A 22,158-nucleotide genomic window follows, 5' to 3' on the forward strand; every position below is an offset into this window, starting at 1 on the left:
TCATTTGTGTTTTAGAGACGGAAAGAGAGGTCTACTTGTCAGGTACTCAGCCTTTCAGCATGGTATCCAGTTAAATCAGAAACAGTGGGTGACTGGGGCTGGAGACACAGCACAGCGGTAGGGCGTTTGCCTTGCATGTAGCCGACACAGAACGGAAGGTGGTTCGAATCCTTGCATCCCATATGGTTCTCTGTACCTGCCAGAAGCAATTTCTGAGTGCAGAGCCAGGAGTAACCCCTGAACGCTGCTGGGTGTGACCTCAAAAAAAAAATAGGAAGGAAGGAAGGGGAGAGAGAGAAGGAGGGAAGGAAGGAATGAAGAGAGAAAGAGAAAGAAAAAGAAAGAAGGAAAGAAGAAAAGGAAAAATAAGGAAATAAATGGGTGAGCGAGGCTTAGCATTTTTAAAGTTCCCCATTAGATTTCATTATGAGGCCAAGTTTGAAAATCCTCCGTTCTGGGTTTTGCTGCCCATCTTTTCCGATGTTTTGTTTGTTTGTTTGCTTGCTTTTTATCTTTGGGCCCCATCCAGTGGCATTCAGGGCTTGCTTCTGGCTCTGTGCTCAGGGGTCATTCCTGGTCATGCTCCGGGACCATATGTGGTGCTGGTGCTCAACCCCAGGTTGGCCTGGTCAAAGCAAGCACCTTGCTGGCTAGACTGTCCACCACTCGATCGCCCCTACCGCTGTGTCCTCTTCTGACCAACACCACTGTCATCATTGGGAGTTGTTAGAAATGCAGGAGCCTGGGGCCAGGAAGATAGCATGAAGGTAAGGCATTTGCCATGCATGCAGAGGACGGTCGTTCAAATCCCGTATGGTCCCCTGAGCCTGCCAGGAGCTATTTCTGGAGCATAGAGCCAGGAGGAACCTGTGAGTGCTGCCGGGTGTGACCCAAACCCCCAAAACCCCCCCAAAACAAAACAAAACACGTTAACAGCTGTGCTCTCATTCTGTCCCCATCACTTGTTCTTTGTGAACAAACTTTTGTTTTATTTTGTTTGGGATCCACACTTGGCAGCGCTCTGTGCTCATCTGACTCAGGCCTTCTCCTGGGCAGGTCTTGGAGAACCCAATGGGGTACTGGGAATTGAACCTGGGTCAGCCGTGTGCAAAGTCAGCGCCTTATTCACTGTATTATCTCTCCACCCCCTTGTGTTGCTTTTATTCCTGCTCTTGCATCTTATCCCCTGCAGACAGGAGCGCAGAAAGCTCCGGCCAGACTCTCCCCGGAAGCCAAAGGTACAGAGGCCCGCCCACCACTCTTGAGTGAAACCGGAGAGGGCAGACAGATGGATATTCTTGGGGAGTCTTTGCTGACTTATTTCCCCCACCCTGGACGAAATGTCAGAACTTGCCTGATCCCTCCGCCGACTCACTCCAGGCAGTCTTGGAAACAGGAAGCCCGGGCTGCTGCCTCCAAGCCAGCTTGACTAAGCTGATCCCCGAAAGCCAGGCGGCCTGGCCCAGACATCCCTAAATCCACAGTCTAGCCCAGGGGCACTCCACTGGCATTTCTCTCAGCAGAACCCCTTGGCTGCAAGGATGTCTCTACATGTTTTGTGGTCTCCGGCTGCAGCCCAGCAACCCTCAGCACTTTACCTGCCTGATGCTCTGACTGAATTTGGGGTTCCTTGTTGGAGGGACACTCTGGTCACTGGGAACCCTCAGCTGCCTCCTCTCCTCCTGGGGCCTTGTTCTGGCATTTCTGCTGTCTTCCTTCCTTCCTTCCTTCCTTCCTTCCTTCCTTCCTTCCTTCCTTCCTTCCTTCCTTCCTTCCTTCCTTCCTTCCTTCCTTCCTTCCTTCCTTCCTTCCTTCCTTCCTTCCTTCCTTCCTTCCTTCTCTCCCTCCATCCCTTTCTCCCTCCCTCTCCCCCCCACTCTATTTTTGGGTCACATCCAGCAGCGCTCAGGGGTTACTCCTGGCTACTTGCTCCACAATTGCTCCTAGCATGCATGGGGGACCATATGGGATGCCAGGATTTGAACCTGGATTGGCTTCTTGCAAGGCAAATGCCCTACCACTGTGCTATCTCTCTGGCTTGTTCCTTCCTTCCTTTGTTCATTCCTTCCTCCCTCCCTCCTTCCTTTCCCTCCCTTTACTATTTATCTGCCTATTCAAGTCAGTCCCCAGGGTCTAAAGACTGCAAGGAGTTTCACCCTCTTCTCCTCCCCCTTCTAGTTTTATAGGTCCAGACTCTGAAAAATAAGGAGAAAATAGGTAGCTGACAAAGCTGACAAAGCTAGAATCAAGATTCATGCGTCCTCAAGGGACGTCAAGGACAGTAAAAAACAAACAAACAAACAAAAAAAACACTTCTGTTTTTTTTTAAGTGTAGGATATCAAACCCAGAGACTCCCATTCGTAAGGCAAGTGCTTGTCTGCTGAACTTCTAGCTGCATCTTTAACCCCAAAACTTATGCTTCTCTGAGGGTTTGTTTGTTTGTTTGTTTGTTTGTTTGAGGCTACAGACATTCCCACACAAAGCCCAGGGAATTGCTCCCAGTGGTGCTTGGTTCTGGGGTTCAAACCCCTGAGCACCGCTGGGTGAGGCCCAAGAACCAACCAACCAACAAACCAACCAACCAACAAACAAATAAATAAATAAAGTAGGAAGGAAGGAAGGAAGGAAGGAAGGAAGGAAGGAAGGAAGGAAGGAAGGAAGGAAGGAAGGAAGGAAGGAAGGAAGGAAGGAAGGAAGGAAGGAAGGAAGGAAGGAGAGAGGAAGGGAGGGAAAAAGAAAAGAAAGTGTATGGGAAAGCTGTTCAGAGCAGGTTAATTGGGAGAACCCATGGCAAGCCTGGTCCCTCGAGTGGGCCTCTGCATCTCCACCTACTGGACGGCTTGGGGATCAAAGCCTGTCAAGCCTGTGTTGGCCGGGAAGGGACCTCGTTTATTGCCTGGAACCATATCAGAAGACAAGGCTCTAGGAGCTCTGAAGCAGTAGTTAAGTTCTCAGCTGAAAAGGCTGAGCTCTGTGGAAAGCACAGGAAGGACCCAAAGACTTTATTCTGCATCTTGGGGCTTCTCATCCACATTTCCTGAGCTTGCAGTTTGACCCACGGATATCTGAGTCAGTGCCAAAGCAAGAGGTCCCATGGCTTCCAGGCTTCCTTTTCACAGACTCATGTCCCCAGGGGATCGAGAGTGTCCGTGTCCACTAAACTCTTACTTGTTGAAGGCCTACTGTGTGCCAGAGGCTACAAATATAATGGCGAGGGAGAGGTAGCTCCCCCTGTGCCCCCCAAGCTACTTCTGTAGAGAGATGGACAGGTGACGGCTGGTCAGGCTAGCTCAAAGCAGTGCTTTGAGGGTTGGGGTCAGGGTGAGGGCACAGAAGACCCTGGTTGGGAAACGGAGGAAGGCTTCGCAGAGGAAGTGACAGGGAGCTGAATGGTGAGCAGACGGTAGCAAGGCTGAGGCAGGGCCACTGCTCTAGGAGAGAGGAATATTTCTGCAAGTCCAGAGCTGCTACTGAAATTAAGATGCAGCCTTCCTTCCGGGGCAGGGAGATAACTTCGAAGGCTGGAGTATGTGCTTTGATACCTAGTCCACGTAGTCTGCTAGTCACTGCCAAGGGAAGCCCCTGACAAGCAACTTGCGCTAGTCCAAAAAAGCTTTTTTGTTTTTGTCTGTTTGTTTGGGGGCTACACCCAGCAGCACTCAGGGGTTAGTCCTGGTTCTACTCTCAGAAATCACTCCTGGCAGGCTCGGCGCCCGGGTTCGTCCCAGGTTGGCCACATGCAAGACAAATGCCCTACTGATGTGCTATTGTTCCAGCCCCCTGTTTTTTTTTTTCTAACCAGTGTTTACAGTGTGTCGGAGGAATGATTGAAATATAGGCCAGCCCTTAGGTGGACATCATAGGAAAGGGGCAAATGCAACATCAGGAGAATACAGAGGAAGTAGGAGAGGAAAGAGGGGCCTTCACGAGGTGAGCAACACAAAGGCTTCCTTCCACACCGAGGACTAGAGGCTTATTATTTTCATTGTCAGTTTATTTTTTGGTTTGTGGGCTACATCCCACCATGCTCAGGATTTACTCCTTGTTCTGTGTGAGGCATCACGCCTGTTTGGTCTTGAGAGACCATGAGATGCTGAGACTTGAGCCAGGTTGGCCGTGTGCAAGCAAGCAATCTACCTGATGTTACTCTGGCCCAGGTTTAGGATTAAAGTATCTTGCTTGAGGGGCCGGGCGGTGGCGCTAGAGGTAAGGTGCCTGCCTTGCCTGCGCTAGCCTAGGACGGACCCCGGTTCGATCCCCCGGCGTCCCATATGGTCCCCCAAGCCAGGAGCAACTTCTGAGCGCATAGCCAGGAGTAACCCCTGAGCGTCACTGGGTGTGGCCCCAAAACCAAAAAAAAAAAAAAAAAAAAAGTATCTTGCTTGAGTCTGGGAGGGAGGAGCTAATGAGGGGAATATGGTAGGCATGTATGTGATTTATTTGATAGTAACTTATGGCTCAATGGAAAGATAATGTCTGCTTCTTTTTTCCTTGGTGTTTGGGCCACACCCAATGGCACTCAGGGCTTACTCCTGGCTCTCTGCTCAGAAATCGCTCCTGGCAGCCTAGGTGGGACCATATGGGATGCTGGGAATTGAACCTGGGTCCATCTTGGGTTGGCCACATGCAAGGCAAATGCCCTGTCGCTGTGCTATTGTCCCTACCCTCGTTCCCAGACCTCAATTTCAGTAGCAAACCCAACTTGTGTCATTGGCTCATAGTTTATCTACTCATCCTAGAACAGGATACATATACATGGTACCATGGTGCCACGGTACATGATACCATACAGCAAACACTGATGAATAACAAATTGTGAGGAATTTTACGTCACTGTTAGTTTTGAATCTTTGCAGCACAGTATCCGAGAATGGCAGTGGAGCCTTTTAGAAACCAATTTCTCGAAGGCTGGAGAGATAGTACGGTCAGTAGGATGCTTGCCTTGCATATTGTTGACCTGGGTTCAATTCCCAGCATCCCATATTGTTTCTTGGACACCACCAGGAGTAAATGCTGAATGCAGAGCAGGAATAACCCCTAACATTGCTTGATGTGGCCTAAAACCCCAAAATAATGAAAGTTAGACTTCAAAAAGATTTCTCACGGTCTTATTCAAAGATCTTGTGATTCCCATTTGAAATAATCTTTTAGGCTTATGTTTAAGTTATTTTAAGGGGCTGGAGTGATAGCACAGTGGCAGAGCATTTCTGGTTTGGTTCCCAGCTGCCCATGTGGTTCACCCGAGCCTGCCAGAGCGATCTCTGAGTGCAGAGCCAGAAGTTATCCCTGAGCCAATAGCCAAACAAACAAACAAACCCATGAATGTAGAAGTGTTTCTAGTGTGTATAATGAAACTCTGTTATGCCACACCGAAACCCTCCAATGTCCCATAAGAGTCATTAAAAGAAGTTTAAATTCAGGGCCTGGAGCAGTGGTGCAAGTAGTAGGGCGTTTGCCTTGCCCACTCTAGCCTAAGACAGAATGCGATTTATCCCCCAGTGCCCCATATGGTCCCCAAAGCCAGGAGTGTTTCCTGAGTTCATAGCCAGGAGTAACCCCTGAGTGTCACCGGGTGTGGCTCAAAAACAAAAAAAGAAAAAGAAAAACAGAAAAAAATTTAAATTAAGTCAGTTTTGTGTTCAATCTTCTCATGCTACTTTTCCTATGGAGGTGGATGGACAGTTTGCATATTGCACCACTGAACAGTCTTTTAGAGTTTTTGAGTCTCCTGACTCCAAATTAACTACAAAATATATCAAACCCATAGTGTTTGCCAAGCTTTTGACATGATAATTTCAGACTAGGTCATTTTGACATATGGAGAACATTTCTGCCAGATTCCTGCCTCTCACCAGCCTGCCTGGAATGTAATTAATGACAGGCGAGGTGAATTCCACAATGGATTTGCAGGCTTGCTGTTTGTTTGCTTTCGGGGAGCTAATGTAGCTTCATTTACTGCCTCAAGGGGAAAAAAAGCAATGGCAGGGGCTTTGGGGTTTGTTTTGGGTCTTTGGATAGCACCCAGCTGTTCGAGAAAGAGGGGACAGGTACTTCTGGGGGACTGTGGTGGTCATTCCTGGGGCCACATGTGGTACTAGAGATTGAAACCAGGCTCCAGTCCAAAGCTATCTCTCCTGCCCAGATGTTATTTTTTGCAGGAAACACTAAACCATAGTTATTCTGGTAATTTCTTATACTGTGAATGTGAAAGAACTTCCTCTTCTCATTGTCTTCTTAAGAGGAGGAAACATTTCATGATGAATGAGCACAAAAAGGACAGATATGTTTTCTCAAAAACAGGCACAAGGTCACTTCCCACAATACAACTTTTCTTTACGAATACTTCTTTCTGACATAACATCTTTTATTTCTAATATATGTTTAATACAAATCACTTGTCAGAGCTTTCATTTAATGAGAAATGTAGATAAGTGTCACTAGGAGCAACTTTAAATGCTCTTTCTTTTTTTTTTTTTTTGGTTTTTGAGTCACACCCGGCAGTGCTCAGGGGTTACTCCTGGCTGTCTGCTCAGAAATAGCTCCTGGCAGGCATGGGGGACCCTATGGGACACCGGGATTCGAACCAACCACCTTTGGTCCTGGATCGGCTGCTTGCAAAGCAAACACCGCTGTGCTATCTCTCCGGGCCCTAAATGCTATTTCAAGCTGACCTTAGACCATCTTCTCAAACCTCTTTTTCTCTTATGCCAGATTAGAGTACATCTTAAGTTTTATACTTGAGTTCTGGTCTGGTAGATAGTTTTTTGGTTTCTGTAAGCTATATTTTTCATTGTGTGTACATTTTTATACATATATCACAACGCTAGCGATTTTTTTTTTTTTTTGGTTTTTCGGGCCACACTCGTTTGACGCTCAGGGGTTACTGCTGGCTAAGCGCTCAGAAATTGCCCCTGGCTTGGGGGGACCATATGGGACGCCGGGAGATCAAACCACGGTCCTTCCTTGGCTAGTGCTTGCAAGGCAGACACCTTACCTCTAGCGCCACCTCGCCAGCCCCCACTAGCGATTTTTTTTTTTTTTTTTTTTGGTTTTTGGACCACACCTGGCATTGCTCAGGGGTTACTCCTGGCTGTCTGCTCAGAAATAGCTCCTGGCAGGCACGGGGGATCATATGGGACACTGGGATTCAAACCAACCACCTTTGGTCCTGGATCGGCTGCTTGCAAGGCAAACACTGCTGTGCTATCTCTCCGGGCCCATAAAACAAACTTTTGAAAAACAAAAAACGAACTTTTGATCTGAATCAGATGGAGCGTTACAGAAAAATTAATCTATAATGAATCCCTCACCCAATTTCTCCTAATGTTAACATTTTTCTTTGTTTGTTTGTTTGTATATGTTGTTGTTTTGGGGCCACAACTGTCAGGGCTCAGGATTTACTCCTGGCTCTGTGCTTAGGAATCATACCTGACACTGACACCTATAGAGTACTATAGGATGTTGGGCATTGAGCCTGGGTTGGCTGCATGCAAGGCAAGCTCCCTACCTGCTGTGCCCGAATCTAATGTTAACATCTTATATGACCACAACACATTCATCGAAACTGAGAAATTGACTTTGCTGCATTACTATTTATTTCTATGGTTTTTTGTTTTGTTTTGTTTTGTTTGTTGTTTTTTGGTCACACCTGATAGTGCTCAGGGCTTACTCATGGCTCTGTACTCCTGGAAGAGCTTGGGGGACCATATGGGGTACTAGGGAATGGAACCCCAGTTGACCGCATGCAAGCCAAGCATCCTGCCCACTATCTGGTTTTTCCCACTGATGTCTTTTTTTTTTTATTGTCCCAGGATCCAATCTAGACTTCTTTATGGCATTTTATCTGTGCTCGCTTTTTTTTTTTTTTTTTGGTTTTTGGGTCACACCCGGTAGTGCTCAGGGGTTACTCTTGGCTCTACGCTCAGAAATCACTCCTGGCAGGCTCCTGGGACTATATAGGATGTTGGGATTTGAACCACTGTCCTTCTGCATGCAAGGCAAACGCCTTACTTTCATGCTACCTCTCCAGCCACTAAGACTATTAATCTTGACTAGGATATGGAATTATGTGTAAGTATGAGGATAAAAACATGAGAGGGGACCCTATGGGATGCCGGGATTCGAACCACTATCCTGCATGCAAGGCAAATGCCCTACCTCCATGCTATCTCTCCCGCCCCTGTGCTCGCTCTTTCATGTTTGTGTCATTAACTTTTCTTTTTGTTTTTTGTTTTTGGGCCACACCCGTTTGACGCTTAGGGGTTACCCCTGGCTATGCGCTCAGAAATCACCCCTGGCTTCGGGGGACCATATGGGACGCTGGGGGATCGAACCGCAGTCCGTCCTGCGGTCCGTCCTACGCTAGCGCTTGCAAGGCAGACACCTTACCGCTAGCGCCACCTTCCAGGCCCCGTCATTAACTTTTCTAAGGTCATAGTCTAGAAGGGTAATATTTACGAGACTATATTAAGCATATGTTATCTAACTGATATGTCTGGAAAATGAGTTTCTAAAATGTCTTTGCAGAGATTGCCTTACAGCACGTTTCCATGTTCTTCCGGTCCGAACCCAAGTGGGAAGTTGTGGAACCATTGAAAGACATAGGTAAGAAGCTGGCATGCCTGTTCTATTTAGCCAAGGTCACAGAACTAGATAATGCACTGTGCTTTCTTACCAGAATTATATGAAAGTAAAGGAGATTTTTCTTTCTTTTTCTTCCATTTTTTTAACTTTGTTTTTATCAAGCCACTTGTATTATGAAATACAATTTTTTAAATTTTATTTTATTGAAACAGTTGTGATCCACAGAATCCTTCATTTTTGCTTCGTTTTTTTGTAGGGGGGAGTCACACCCGGCAATGCTCAGAGGTTACTCCTGGCTCTATGCTCAGAAATCGCTCCTGGCAGGCTCAGGGGACCATATGGGATGCCAGGATTCAAACCATTGACCTTCTGCATGCAAGACAAATGCCTTACCTCCATGCTCTCTCTCTGGTCCCAATTGGTGACTATCTTTCTATGGGTCACATGCCAGACTTTTAATTGTGCTTATTAATTTTGGTCCTGGGGGTCAAACTTAGGGTCTCATGCAAAGTATATACTCTATTCCTGAACTACATTCCTATCCCTCCAAACTGGAATTTTTCATTAGTCAATGAAACATATCAATTAATATAAGAATGTTTTAGCTAAACCACATTTACTTTTTTTGTTTGTTCCTTTTTTGTTTTTGTTTTTTGGTTTTTGGGCCACACCCTGTGACGCTCAGGGGTTACTCCTGGCTATGTGCTCAGAAGTTGCTCCTGGCTTCTTGGGGGACCATATGGGACGCCGGGGGATCTAACCGTGGTCCGTCCTAGGCTAGCGCAGGCAAGGCAGGCACCTTACCTCCAGCGCCACCGCCCGGCCTTTTTGTTCCTTTTTTGGGGGTGGGTGCAGTCCTAGCAATGTCCCCTGCCAAAAGTGCTGAGGATGCGGCCAGAGAGATAGCATGGAGGTAAGGCTTTTGCCTTTCATGCAGAAGGTTGGTGGTTCGAATCCTGGCATCTCATATGGTCTCCTGTGCCTGCCAGGGGCGATTTCTGAGCGTAGAGCCAGGAGTAACCCCTGGGTGCTGCCAGGTGTGACCCCAAAACAAAAACAAAACAAAACAAAAAAAAAGTGCTGAGGAATGAGCCCTGGTTGATCACTTGTAAAGACAGCATCCTGACGTCCTACTTCTACTCTCCAGCCTGATATCTCTGTTGTGTGTTTTTTTTTATGGCAGGTTGGAGGATAAGGAAGAAATATTTCTTAATGAAGATTAAAAATCAGCCAAAGGAACGGCTAGTGTTAAGCTGGGTAAACTAATTTGTTTACTTTTTATTTTGCTTTAGTTTCATGGCAGGAACTTTAGATATGTTTGTGAAAGCAGATATTGGCAAGAGAATTATTTTTGCTTCTGAGAGATTTTACAAATGCCTCTTCATTTCCATATCAAAGGGGAGTTCTTTTTAAGTCACTTTGTGTCAGCATTTGATTATGTCAGGGTGGTTATATTTGATCAACTGATAAACATTTGGACAGAGTAGCTTAAATGGACTTCTGAAATTTGTGCAGATTTACAGTTTGTTTTAAATAAAATATTTGAGTCTTAGTTTATTTAATCTGTCACTTTGGGAGGTGTTGTTTTTTTTTTTGGTTTTTGGGTCACACCCAACATCGCTCAGGGGTTACTTCTGGCTCTATGCTCAGAAATTGCTCCTGGCAGGCTCGGGGGACCTTATGGGACGCTGGGATTCAAACCGATGACCTTCTGCATAAAAGGCAAACACCTTACTTCCATGCTATCTCTCCGGCCCCTAAGATTTCTTTTTTTTTTTAAGTTTTTTTTTTTTGGGGGGGGGCACACCCATTTGATGCTCAGGGGTTACTCCTGGCTAAGCGCTCAGAAATTGCCCCTGGCTTGGGGGAACCATATGGGACACCAGGGGATCGAACTGCAGTAGCGCTGGCAAGGCACACACCTTACCTCTAACGCCACCTCTCCAGCCCCCACTTTGGGAGTTTTAATAAGCTTTTTGGTAAATGGAATTAAATAAGATTACAATTAAATCCTGGTGGGTTTTTGGGCTTGTTTTGTTATTGTATTTTGGTTTGCCACACCTAGCAGTGCTCAGGGCTCTGTGTCAGGGTTCTCTCCTGGAGGGCTCAGGATACTATATGTGTTGCAAGGGATTGAACTTGGGTTGGCTAAGTGCGAGGCATGCACCCTTCCCACTGTACTGTCACTTGGGCCCTGAATCTTGTGTTTATATATTTGTATACTGCTTTTCTTGGAATCCTTCGAGGCAACACTCAATTCTTTGCATTTTGGGTTCACAGTTACATATTTGGACAAATGAGCGTAAAAAGAAAAGCTTTTAAATGCTTTTTTAGAAGTAATTATAAGTGATTTTTCTATTGATGATTAAGACAGCAACCTTGATTTTTTTTTTTTCATGTTTTCAGGCTGACCTTGGCCCTGACAAATATCTGTCTGATAAGGATTTTCAGTGTCTAATCAAACTTTTGCCTTCCTGTTTGGTAAGTACAAGTTCTTTATATTCTCGGTGCTGATCACACACTCGAGGGTTTTTTGGTGGATGACCATAGTAGACAAAAGAGCTAGAGGTATTTTATAGGTTCAAGTGCATAAAAGGGCACAGTGGACTTCAGTTAAGACTGAAATTGTGGGGCCCCTCTCACAGGTCAATATTAAGTGGCATTAGGGGCCGAAATGGTAGGATAGTATAGCCTTGTACTTGGCTGACCCAGAACTGACCCAGGACTGACCCCGATTCAATTCCTGGCATCCCAAATGGTCCCCTGAGCCTGCCAGGAGCGATTTCTGAGCGTAGAACCAGTAGTAACCCCTGAACACTATTGGATGTGGCCCAAAAACAAAATAACAACAACAACAACAAAAGTGGTATTATGGCATCTACACAGCTCAGGAAAATGTGGTCATTTAAATGTCACCTTTAGTTCTAGCAACTGTCAGAGTGAGAATGTAGCCACTTCTCTGAGCCTCTTAGTGAGGATGGACTTGAAAGATGTTTTGGGCCTGAGAAGACAGAACTAGAGTGGGTTTAGAATTCAGGGGTCTCAAACTCTCGGGCTGTTTGCGGCCCTCCATACAACATTTTGTGGGCCTGCCCTAGAGGAATCTTGTTTTGTTTTGTTTTAGTTGTTTGGGTCACACCCCTCAATGTTCAAGGATTACTAATGACTTTGCACTCAAGGATCATCCCGACTTTGTCTCCTGTGGGCCCCAGGTAAATTGAGTTTGAGACCCCTGGTTTAGATGAACTGAATGGAAGATAAGCAAAAATAACCCCTTTGCTGTCTGGATTACTATTCTACTTCCTGCTCTAGTGTGTGGCATTACCTTTTAGGCATAATCCTAAACCAAGGCCACCTTCAGTGGGAAGAACCACATCTAGATATTTCAAAATATATGCAGAATATCTTTAGGACAAGACGAATCAAGACAAAATTGAGAGTGTTCATATTCTTTAATGGTGGCCTGCTTGAGGATATAGAATCCTGGGCCAAGTCATTCTGGAGCCCAGCACAGTTCTGCTGACTAGTCCAGCTGAGTTGGCAAGTTTGCTATGGAATATGGAATATTGGGTTGGAGTGATAGCATAGTAGTAAGGCGTTTGCCTTGCACGCAGCCAACCCAGGACAGATCTGGGTTCGATCCCTGATATCCTATATGGCCCCCGAGCCTGCCAGGAGAGATTTCTGAGTGCAGAGCCAAGAATACAGTGCAGATTTTTGCATGCAGGCATGAGCCCTGCTGGGTGTGGCAAAATGAATGAATGAATGAATGAATGAATACATAAATAAATAAAAAATGGACCGACTTGTCAAGCTAGCAAAAACAAGTTTCTAATGAGGTGTGAAAGGTAGGCAAGAAAAATGCTCCAGTCCTTGAGTTTGATTAATTTTATGACACAGGCTGTCAGCATCTAGTTAAAAAATTTCTGTTAATGGATTTTAAAAAAGAGAAAATAGTAAATGGTGCATCTTAACAGCAGAGAAGTCAGGAAATACCGAAAAGCAAAACCAAAAATATAAAACAACTCGTTCCAGTTCCCAGCAAGCCAAAGGTAATGATGGGTGGTGTGCTTGGGGAGGCTTGGAGTGGTGTATTTCAGCAGTAGTCTTGCCGGCTGGGACCAGGGATGGCTCCCAGGGCTAGAGAAGACGACCCACGTTTAATCCCCATCACTGTTGTTCCCTGGAGCACTGCCGGATTTAACCTGAGCACTGTGCCTGGAATAGATCCAGAGCATTGCTAGGTGTCACTCAGACACTTCCCTCCTCCCTCCCCCCTCCCTCTCTTTCCCTTCTCCCCCCTCTCCCTCCCTCCCCTTCAATTTTGGGGGACTTTAATCCTCAGGTTGAGGCAGGTCGTGTTCTTGGAAGCAAAAATCCCAGTTCCTGGCCCACTTCTGTTAGATTTCTTGTCTGTTCCCACCGAGTGGCATTTCAGGAGCTGGCGAATAGTGAGGTCGTTTTACTTACAAAATGTGAGCAATGAGGCAGAAGAGAGAACTCCATAAGGGAAAGAAATTGCACACCCATCGTGGGGTCCTGTGTAGTGGGGCTTGGCCTAGGGCTCTCCGTGCGGATATTCCCCCTAGTGGTAGGGTTGGAGAGAGCTCCGTGGGCTCAGTGCATGCTTGGCAGGCAGAGTCCAGATTTGATCCCCTGCACCATATGGCTCCCCAGCACTGCCAGGAATGACCCCTGAGCGCCACTGGGTATGACTTCTCTTCCCACCCCATCACCCAAAACAATATCTCAAGCTAGAGTGTTGTCATGAAAATAGAACTAATGGACTTTTTGTTGTTGTTGTTGTTTGTTTGTTTTGGTTTCTTGGAGGACCACACCTGACAATGCTTAGGGGTTACTCTTAGCTCTATGTTCAGAAATCACTCCTGGCAGGCACGAGGGACCATATGGGATGCCAGGAATCAAACCTGGGTCTGTCCCAGGTCAGCAGCGTGCAAGGCAAATGCCTTACTGCTGTGCTATCTCTACGGCCCCTGGAACTAAAGAACTTTGAGCTCTAGTGTCCTGCTCTGAGTTTATTTGGGGGCCAAACCCAGAAGTGTTCAGGGGCTCGGCAGGGGTCTCAAACTCGCGGCCCGTGGGCCTTTTGCGGCCCTCCATACAACATTTTGTGGCCCTGCCCTAGAGGAATCTTCTTTTTTTTGTTTTGTTTTGTTTTAGTTGTTTGGGTCACACCCCCCAATGTTCAAGGCTTACTACTGACTTTGCACTCAAATTTACCTGCGGCCCCCAGGTAAACTGAGTTTGAGACCCCTGTCTAGGGATTCCCCAGATGGTGACTGGGGGACATGAGATGCCAAGGATCAAACCTGGACCTTCCACAATCAGAACATGAGCTTCAGCATTGAGTCACGTTCTCAGCCTTGCCTCCTTGCTGGGACCTTAGCTCCTCCTCAGACTCTGAAAGAATGCAACTTTGGTGTGGGCTGAAGCATCTGAGCTGGTTACAGATGCTCCTTTTCCAGTCATACCTTAGTTTTATGGATTCTTGCCATTGATTTCCAAAATACCTTGCCTGACAGCCTGTTTCCAAACCGACATGAATGGCATGTCACGGTTTTTTTTTCTTTACCTAGAATTTTATAATTATGATTTTTTATATATGCTGTTTTAAAATTTTGTTGTTCTTGTTTTTACCATTCTCATTTTTAATAATGAGTCATACTCGGCATTGCTCAGGGATTACTTCTGGCTTTGCACTCAGGAATCAAGTGGGCTTAATAGGTCTTTTTTGTTTGTTTATTTGTTTTTGGGCCACACGAAGGGATTGCTCCTGGCTCTAGGGTTATTCCTGGCTCTGCACTCAGAAACCACCCACAGAATGGGAGAATGTACTCACCTAATACTCACCAGATAAGGGGCTAATATCTAAGATATAAAGGTACTGACAGAACTTAACAAGAAAGAAACATCTAACCCCATCAAAAAATGGGGAGAAGAAATGAACAGACAGTCTCTCAAAGAAGAAATACAAATGGCCAAAAGGCACATGAAAAAAATGCTCCACATCACTAATCATCAGGGAGATGCAAATCAAAACAACAGTGAGGTACCATCTCACGCCACACAGATTGGCGCACATCACAAAGAATAAGAATAAGCAGTGCTGGTGGAGATGTGGGGAGAAAAGAACTCTCATTCATTGCTGGTGTGGGAATGCTGTCTAGTCCAGTCTTTATGGGAAACAATATGGAGATTCCTCAAAAAACTAGAAATTGAGCTCCCATTGACCCAGCTATACCACTTCTAGGAATATACCCTGGGAACACAAAAATCCAGTACAAAAATTCCTTCCTCACCTATATTCATCACAGCACTATTTTCAATAGCCAGACTCTGGAAATAACCAAGATGCCCTTCAACAGATGAATGGCTGAAGAAATTGTTGTATGTGTACACGAAGGAATATTATGCTGCCATCAGGAAAGATGAAGTCATGAAATTTTCCTCTACTTGGATGTACATGGAATCTATTATGCTGAGTGAAATTAGTCAGAGGGAGAGAGAGAGACATACACAGAACAGTCTCATCTATGGGTTCTAAGAAAAATCAAATATATTGAAATAATTCCCAGAGTTGAGGGCAGAAGGACCGGCTCAAGATATGAAGCTCCCTACAAAGGTGGTGAGTGCAGTTAGAGAAATAACTACACTGAGAACTGTCAGAACAATGTCAGTGAGTGAGGGACGTCGAAAGCCTGTCTCGAATACAGGCAGTGGGTTGGGGAAGGAAGCAATAGGGACTTTAGTGATGGGAAGGTCGCACTGTGAAGAGAGGTGTTCTTGTTGTGACTGAAACCCAACTGCAATGATGCATGTGATCGTGGTGCTTAAATAGATTATTTGATTAAAACAAAAAAGAAATCACTCCTGGAAGGCTCGGGGGTGATATGGGACGCCAGGGATCAAACCCAGATCCAGGTCGGCTATGTGCAAGGCAAACACTCTACTGGCTCCTGGGCTCAAAGGATCTCAAGGAATGCCAGGAATCGAACCCACATAGGCAAGACAAACACCCTATCTGCTGTGATATTGCTTCAACTCTTGGAGATTTTCTTGTTTTATTTATTGTTTGGTTTGTAACTGACAGGACTCAGGAGCTTCTCCTGGCTAAGTGCTCAGGAGTTGCTCCTGGTGGCATTTGGGGTACTGTGTCAGGCTGGGGACCAATAGGGTCTACTATATGTAAGGTAAGCACCTTGGAGCCTGTATTATCTCTCCAGTCTTTTTGTTTTTGTTTTTGTAGTGGCAGGGCTTGAACCCAGGCCTCACACATATCAGGCATGTAGTCTGCTGCTGAGCTCTATCCCCAGTGCCCTTAAAAATATTTTGAGACCCTTTAAATATCCTATTACATGGGGCCGGAGAGATAGCACAGCGATAGGGTCTTTGCCTTGCCTGAGGCCAACCCAGGAGGAACCTGGTTCGATTTGTGATTCTACGTGATTCTATTTGTGATTCTATGATATTCCAGTGAAGCTGTAAAATATCAATAGCAGTCATTTTGATGCCTATTTCACACAACAGTAGAAAGATTCAAACTAGCTGCTTTGGAAAGGGGCCAACATGCCCCTTTGCTTATTGAAGTTGCTGACTGGGCACTGAAACAGTATCTTAGGCAAAGCTGTAAGTGAAGACATTTGTATTCTGGCACCCCTTGACTGTGGTAGGATTAGGCTGTGTTCATTTTTTTTTTCTCTCTTTCTCTTTTTAGGAATTTGGGCCACACCTGGTAGTGTTCAGGGGATACTCCTATTTTTGCACTCAGGAATTACTCCTGATATGCTTGGGAGACCACTATACTCTCTCTGGTGTTGGGCTGGTTTTTTGTTTGTTGGTTTGGCTTGGTGTTTGGACCACACCCAGTGACTCTCCAGGGTTACTCTTGGCTCTGTACTCAGAAATTAATTCTCGCAGGCTTGAGGGACCATATGGGATGATGGAAATTGAACCCCACTCAGCCGTGTGCAAGACAAATGTCCTACCCGCTGTCCTATGTATCTCTTTGGCCCTGGGCTATATATATATGTATATATATGTATATATATATATTTTTTTTACCAAGTTCCAGAAGCATACAATTAAAGAAGCCACCATTCCCCAAATTTGATGATGCCTTCCACCATCTTTTTTGCATAAATATGATACTGTACAGACCTTCATATGGAGACTTTACCCTGTAAACTCTTTTTTTGGTTTCTTTGGTTTGGTTTGGGGGACACTCCCAGTGGTGATCAGGGCTTACTCCTGGCTCTTCACTCAGGAATCACTCTTGGCTATGCTCCAGGGACCTTATGGGATGCTGATTAAACCTGGGTTGGCTGTGTACTAGGCAAACATCCTACCTGTTATACTGTCCTTTTGGCCTCTCCTTTTGTCAATGTAGTTCTTGAGCTGGACAGAGAGCTCAATCCTAAATTCAATCCCTGGCACCACATGGTTCCTGGGCACTGATAGTTGTGACCCAAAAGCCAAAGAAAGAATTGGTATGGGGCCAGAGTGATAGCATAGCAGTAAGGCGTTTGCCTTGCATGTGGCTGACCCAGGACGGACCTCAGTTCGATCCCGGTGTCCTATATGGTCCCCCGCACCAGGAGTGATTTCTGAGCACAGAGCCAGGAATAGCCCCTGAGCATCACCGGGTGAGGCCCCCCCCCCAAAAGAATTGGTAGATACTATGTGGTCATCTAATCAGTAATTGGTAATGTCATGTGTTCAAGGAATATGGTGTTTTTACTCTGCAGATCTGGATTCTGCATTTAAAAGTACCTGATGCTAATACAAATAAATGTGAACTTCTTTTTTCTTTTGGCAGCATCCTTACATCTACAGGGTTACCTTTGCCACAGCTAATGAGTCCTCAGCATTGCTAATTAGGATGTTTAATGAAAAAGGAACGTTGAAGGACCTGATCTACAAGGTAATGGTCATATAGAAGTTCTTAATTCCCTTTAAAAACCGTAATTGATGCTTCATCTCAAAGGTTCCAGTATCTACCCCAAGGATTTTTGTTTTAATTTAATATGGAATTTAATTTTATTTTAGCAATGAAAATTACCTAGTTTGATTAAAAAAACATTCCTTTCCCCATATGAGGGAAGCCTGAATCTCTAAGACTAGACATAAATATCTAAAAATCTCTAAGACTAAACATGAATCTCTAAGACTAAATATAAGTCATTACTTATGAGTATGTCCACTATGCTGTAAATTGCTTTCCTAGTACTTTTGGGGTTGGGGCAGGGAAACTGTCCTATCAGCTGTGCCCAGGGACTAATTTGAGGATTCGTGGTGCCAGGAATGGATCTCAAGCCTCCCTTATGCAAAATTTGCACATTTGCTATCACCTGGGCTCCTTTTTAGGTAGATTTGAAGTTTGTTCCTTTCTCTTGACAAAGCAAAACTGAACCATCTCAATAAAATTGGGGCAGAGATTGGGGGACAGTATAGTCCAAGGCTAAGAGTAGGCACATCATCACTGAGCTGAAGAAGGAACAAACCTAGGCTGGTCTTTTTTTTTTTTTTTTGGTTTTTGGGTCACCCCCAGCAGTGCTCAGGGGTTACTCCTGGCTCCAAGCTCAGAAATCACTCCTGGCAGGCTCGGGGAGACCATATGGGATGCCGGGATTCGAACCGATGACCTTCTGCATGAAAGGCAAACGCCTTACCTCCATGCTATCTCTCCAGTCCCGGCTGGTCTTTTTCTTTTTTTTTTTTTTTTTTTTTGGTTTTTGGGCCACACCCGGTGACGCTCAGGGGTTACTCCTGGCTATGCGCTCAGAAGTTGCTCCTGGCTTCTTGGGGGACCATATGGGACACCGGGGGATCGAACCGAGGTCCGTCCTAGGCTAGCGCAGGCAAGGCAGGCACCTTACCTCCAGCGCCACCGCCCGGCCCGGCTGGTCTTTTTCTATTGGTTTTATAGATTGTTGGTTCTTACAACCAGGGTGTATCGATCAGGCACCAGTTAAGTCTTTACATACAACTGACCCTGGTTCCATCCCCATCATCCCATGTGGTCCCCAGAGCATCACCAAGAGTAATTCCTTAGCTCAGAGCCAGGAATAGCCTTTGAGCATCGCTGCGTGTGATGCCCCAAAATATAAAAATCAAAACCCACAACCAGTCCTACTAGCCAGCCCTGTTCAGGGACTCCTATGCATGTACCACCTCACTGCTTTCTCATTTTTTTGTTTGTTGCGGTGGGTGCTCAGGGTCACTCCTGACAGGGCTCGGTGGACCATATGTGGTGCTGGGGATTGAACCCAAGCCGGCCACTTGCTGTGCCTTTCCTGCTGCGCTATCTCCCCGAGCCTTACTGCTGCTTTTTTAAACTCTCTTTGTCCTCTTCCTAAGGCAAAACCGAAGGACCCGTTCCTGAAGAAGTATTGCAACCCTAAAAAGATTCAAGGCCTTGAACTTCAGCAAATCAAGACATACGGGCGACAGATATTAGAGGTAAGAGATATTTAACTTTTGTTTAAGTTGCATTGCAATTTCACTCATCCTTTAACATTGCTTTTGTGGGGAATTTTTTCAGGTAACTACCCAAAGTTTAAGCTGTCTGATTTTATTTTATTTTATTTTATTTTATTTTATTTTATTTTATTTTATGTGGGGTCAGGGGCATGGGCTCTCTCAAGAAATGCTTGGGAGGCCCTAGGGGGCTATTTCTAGAGATTCTTGCCTGTTGCTGCAGCCTGAGATTTCAGCGTTCATGCTTGACTTGGAAGTGCCAGGGGCCGCAAGGTTCACCACCCGGCTGCAAGGGGTCCTCCACATGCTAAGTCTGCACCCCGGCCCTTTGAGCTGTCTCCTGGTGCCAGCTGACTGGTTGATTACAAACTCGGGCACTGTCCTATTTTTGTTTGCTTGTTTGTTTGAGTTTGGGGTCCACAATGGGTGTGTTCGGGTTTTACTCCTGGCTCTGCTCAGGGATCACTCCTGACAGTGCTGGGGAGTGCAAAGGGGCAGAGAAACAAGGGTGATTGCATGCAAGGCTAGTGCCTGAACCCCTGTATTATCTCTCTGGCCCCTGTCATATTTTATCTAGAAAAAATGATTTGAGATTAAGATACTAATTTTTTGTGTTCTGTGGCCATGCCCAGCATTGTTCAGGGACGACTCCCAGCTCAGTGCTCAGATTTTGGATTTCACTCCCAGCAGTGCTCTGAGGATCAGGCCGAGCTGGCACTGACCCCTCCTGCATGCAGAGCATGTGCCCCAGTCCACCGAGTTTTCTCTTCAGCCCAAGATACTAATTTCAAGCAGCTAATTCCCCCAAAGAGTATGTAGTGGAATTTAGTGTCTGTTTTTTGTTTGATTGGGTTTTTTTGGGTCACACCCGGCAGCATTCGCTCAGAGGTTACTCCTGGCCCTACACTCAGAAATAGCTCTTGGCAGGCTCGGGGGACCATATGGGATGCCAGGAGTTGAACCACCGTCCTTCTGCATGCAAGGAAAACGTCCTATCTCCATGCTATCTCTCTGGCCCCAGTGTCTGTTTTTTTTTTTTTAAAGAATTTTAAACTTTGCCATTTAAACTTTGATGTTATCTTTGCTTGATCTTTATCTTTGTGCAGTCTTGAGTTTTGTTTTAACTTCTCCATAGCCACATGGTTCCCTTGTGAAGTATAATAAGCATGAAAAGTCTTTCCCCCTCACTTTCTCTCGGAACTTTGTTCTCTGGGCTTCTCAGATTGTACAGTCCTATCATTGAAAGCAGTTTGAGCATATCCCTCATCCCAGTGGTTTTTATCTTGAAGTGTTCTCTGCATGCCCTCCTACTAATATAACTTGTGCACTGCAAGTTAAGAACGAGATAAAAGAAATGAAGACACAATGTGAGGTTGTAATCTTGTCTTTCAATCCACCCCAGGTTGTCCTGGCCACTCCCTTGGGCTAGCACTGCGCTAGGTCTTTGCAGGGCTGTCTCCAGGCATCTCTGTTACTGGGCGAGCCCCTGCTTATCCGATGGCCGCTGAAAGGTTTGCTTCTTTTTTGTGGGAGCCCGTCATGTGTTTCTATTAATACACAGCAAAAGATACTGTGAGGAGAGATGGGAGAAACATGTCTGAAATGCAACCCCTTTTCTTGCGTAACTGGCCCCAGCTCTGACCTGATAAGTTTTACTCCCCTCCGCAGGCGGAGCCGGTCTTGGCTGTGAGGAGAACTGGCCCTTCAGGACCAGAAGGTGCTCTTGGCATCAGAGCTCGTGGGCAGGAGTAGTCAGGCACATCTTCTGTCTCTTCCCAAAGGTAGAGAGACCTTTGGGAACGGAAGGCATGGTCACCGTCTCCCACACTGGAGATCATTGAGCACCACTCCCTCTTCCAAAGAAAGGGACACAGAAATCTCCCCCAGGGTCCTGTTTGAATTCGCTTTAACATAGAGTCACATGGAAAAAAAACATTTTAACTGATCATCTAGCTGGACGATGATGTTGGGGAACAAATGTGACCTCTCCCTATTTTCCATAGGTACTGAAGTTCTTACACGACAAAGGATTTCCTTACGGGCATCTTCACGCCTCCAACGTGATGCTGGATGGGGACACTTGCCGGCTTCTAGACCTTGAGAATTCTTTATTGGGCCTCCCTTCATTCTACAGGTCATATTTCTCCCAGTTCAGGAAAATCAATGTAAGTTGCTGAAAGTTATGAAATGGCAGGTTCGGCTCTAGGTGTAAATTGGGCCATTCAGGTAGGGCACTTGCTGACCCAGATTTAATCCCCGGCATCCCGTATGGTCCCCTGAACCCCCAGGAGTAATTCTGAGTGCAGAGCTAGGAGTAATACCTGAGTAGGTATGGCTGCTAAACCAAATAAATAAACACATTTTTAATTTTATTTTATTGAAACCATGTGATCCACAGAGTCCTTCACAGTTGAGTTTCAGATCCACAATGAGTCAGGGCCCTTCCCACCCCCAGTGTCGACCTCCCTCCACCCATGGCCCCAGAGTGCATCCTGTCCCACCACACTTTGCCCCCTGGCCTGCCAGCGTCACTGGCCCCTTTGGGTTTAGATCGTTAAGGTTTTGTTCCCTTGATTCTTTTGTCGTTGACTTTGGCTTGGCTATTTAGACTTCATCTTTTTTTTTTTAATTTTATTGAAACCATTGTGATCTACAGAGTCCTTCACAGTTGAATTTCACTATACAGTGAGTCAGAGCCCTTCCCACCACCAGTGCCCACCTCCCTCCACCCGTGGCCCCAGGGTGCATCCTCTACTACTACCCTCTGCCCACTGGCTTGCCAGTGTCACAGGTCCCTTTGGGTTTATTTTTGTTTTTGTTTTTTTGGGGGATCACACCCGGCAGTGCTTGGTTTACTCCTGGCTCTATGCTCAGAAATTGCTCCTGGCAGGCTCAGGGGACCATATAGGGTGTTGGGATTCGAACCCCCATCCTTCTGCATGCAAAGCAAGTGCCCTAGCTCCATGTTAGCTCTCTGGCCCCTCCCTTTGGGTTTAGATTGTTTAGGTTTAGATCCCTTGATTCTATTATCATTGTATTTTTTTTTCTTTTTGGTTTTTCGGGCCACACCCTTTTGA

General features: G+C 45.9%; 1 protein-coding gene across 7 annotated transcripts in view; it reads left to right on the plus strand.

Moving 5' to 3' along the window:
- The window catches only part of PXK (PX domain containing serine/threonine kinase like), a 94,876-nt gene that overhangs the window by 48,190 nt on the left and 24,528 nt on the right, over window positions 1-22,158 (plus strand). For all 7 annotated transcript variants that reach the window (XM_049776196.1, XM_049776197.1, XM_049776199.1 and 4 more), the window contains exons 5-10: window positions 8,528-8,605; window positions 9,768-9,841; window positions 10,991-11,065; window positions 17,421-17,525; window positions 18,962-19,063; window positions 21,085-21,246. In XM_049776196.1, coding sequence (XP_049632153.1) covers window positions 8,528-8,605; window positions 9,768-9,841; window positions 10,991-11,065; window positions 17,421-17,525; window positions 18,962-19,063; window positions 21,085-21,246 — 596 coding nt within the window. The remainder of the gene's footprint in view (window positions 1-8,527; window positions 8,606-9,767; window positions 9,842-10,990; window positions 11,066-17,420; window positions 17,526-18,961; window positions 19,064-21,084; window positions 21,247-22,158) is intronic.

Source organism: Suncus etruscus, chromosome 7 (assembly GCF_024139225.1).
Source record: "Suncus etruscus isolate mSunEtr1 chromosome 7, mSunEtr1.pri.cur, whole genome shotgun sequence".
Classification (NCBI taxonomy): Eukaryota; Metazoa; Chordata; class Mammalia; order Eulipotyphla; family Soricidae; genus Suncus; species Suncus etruscus.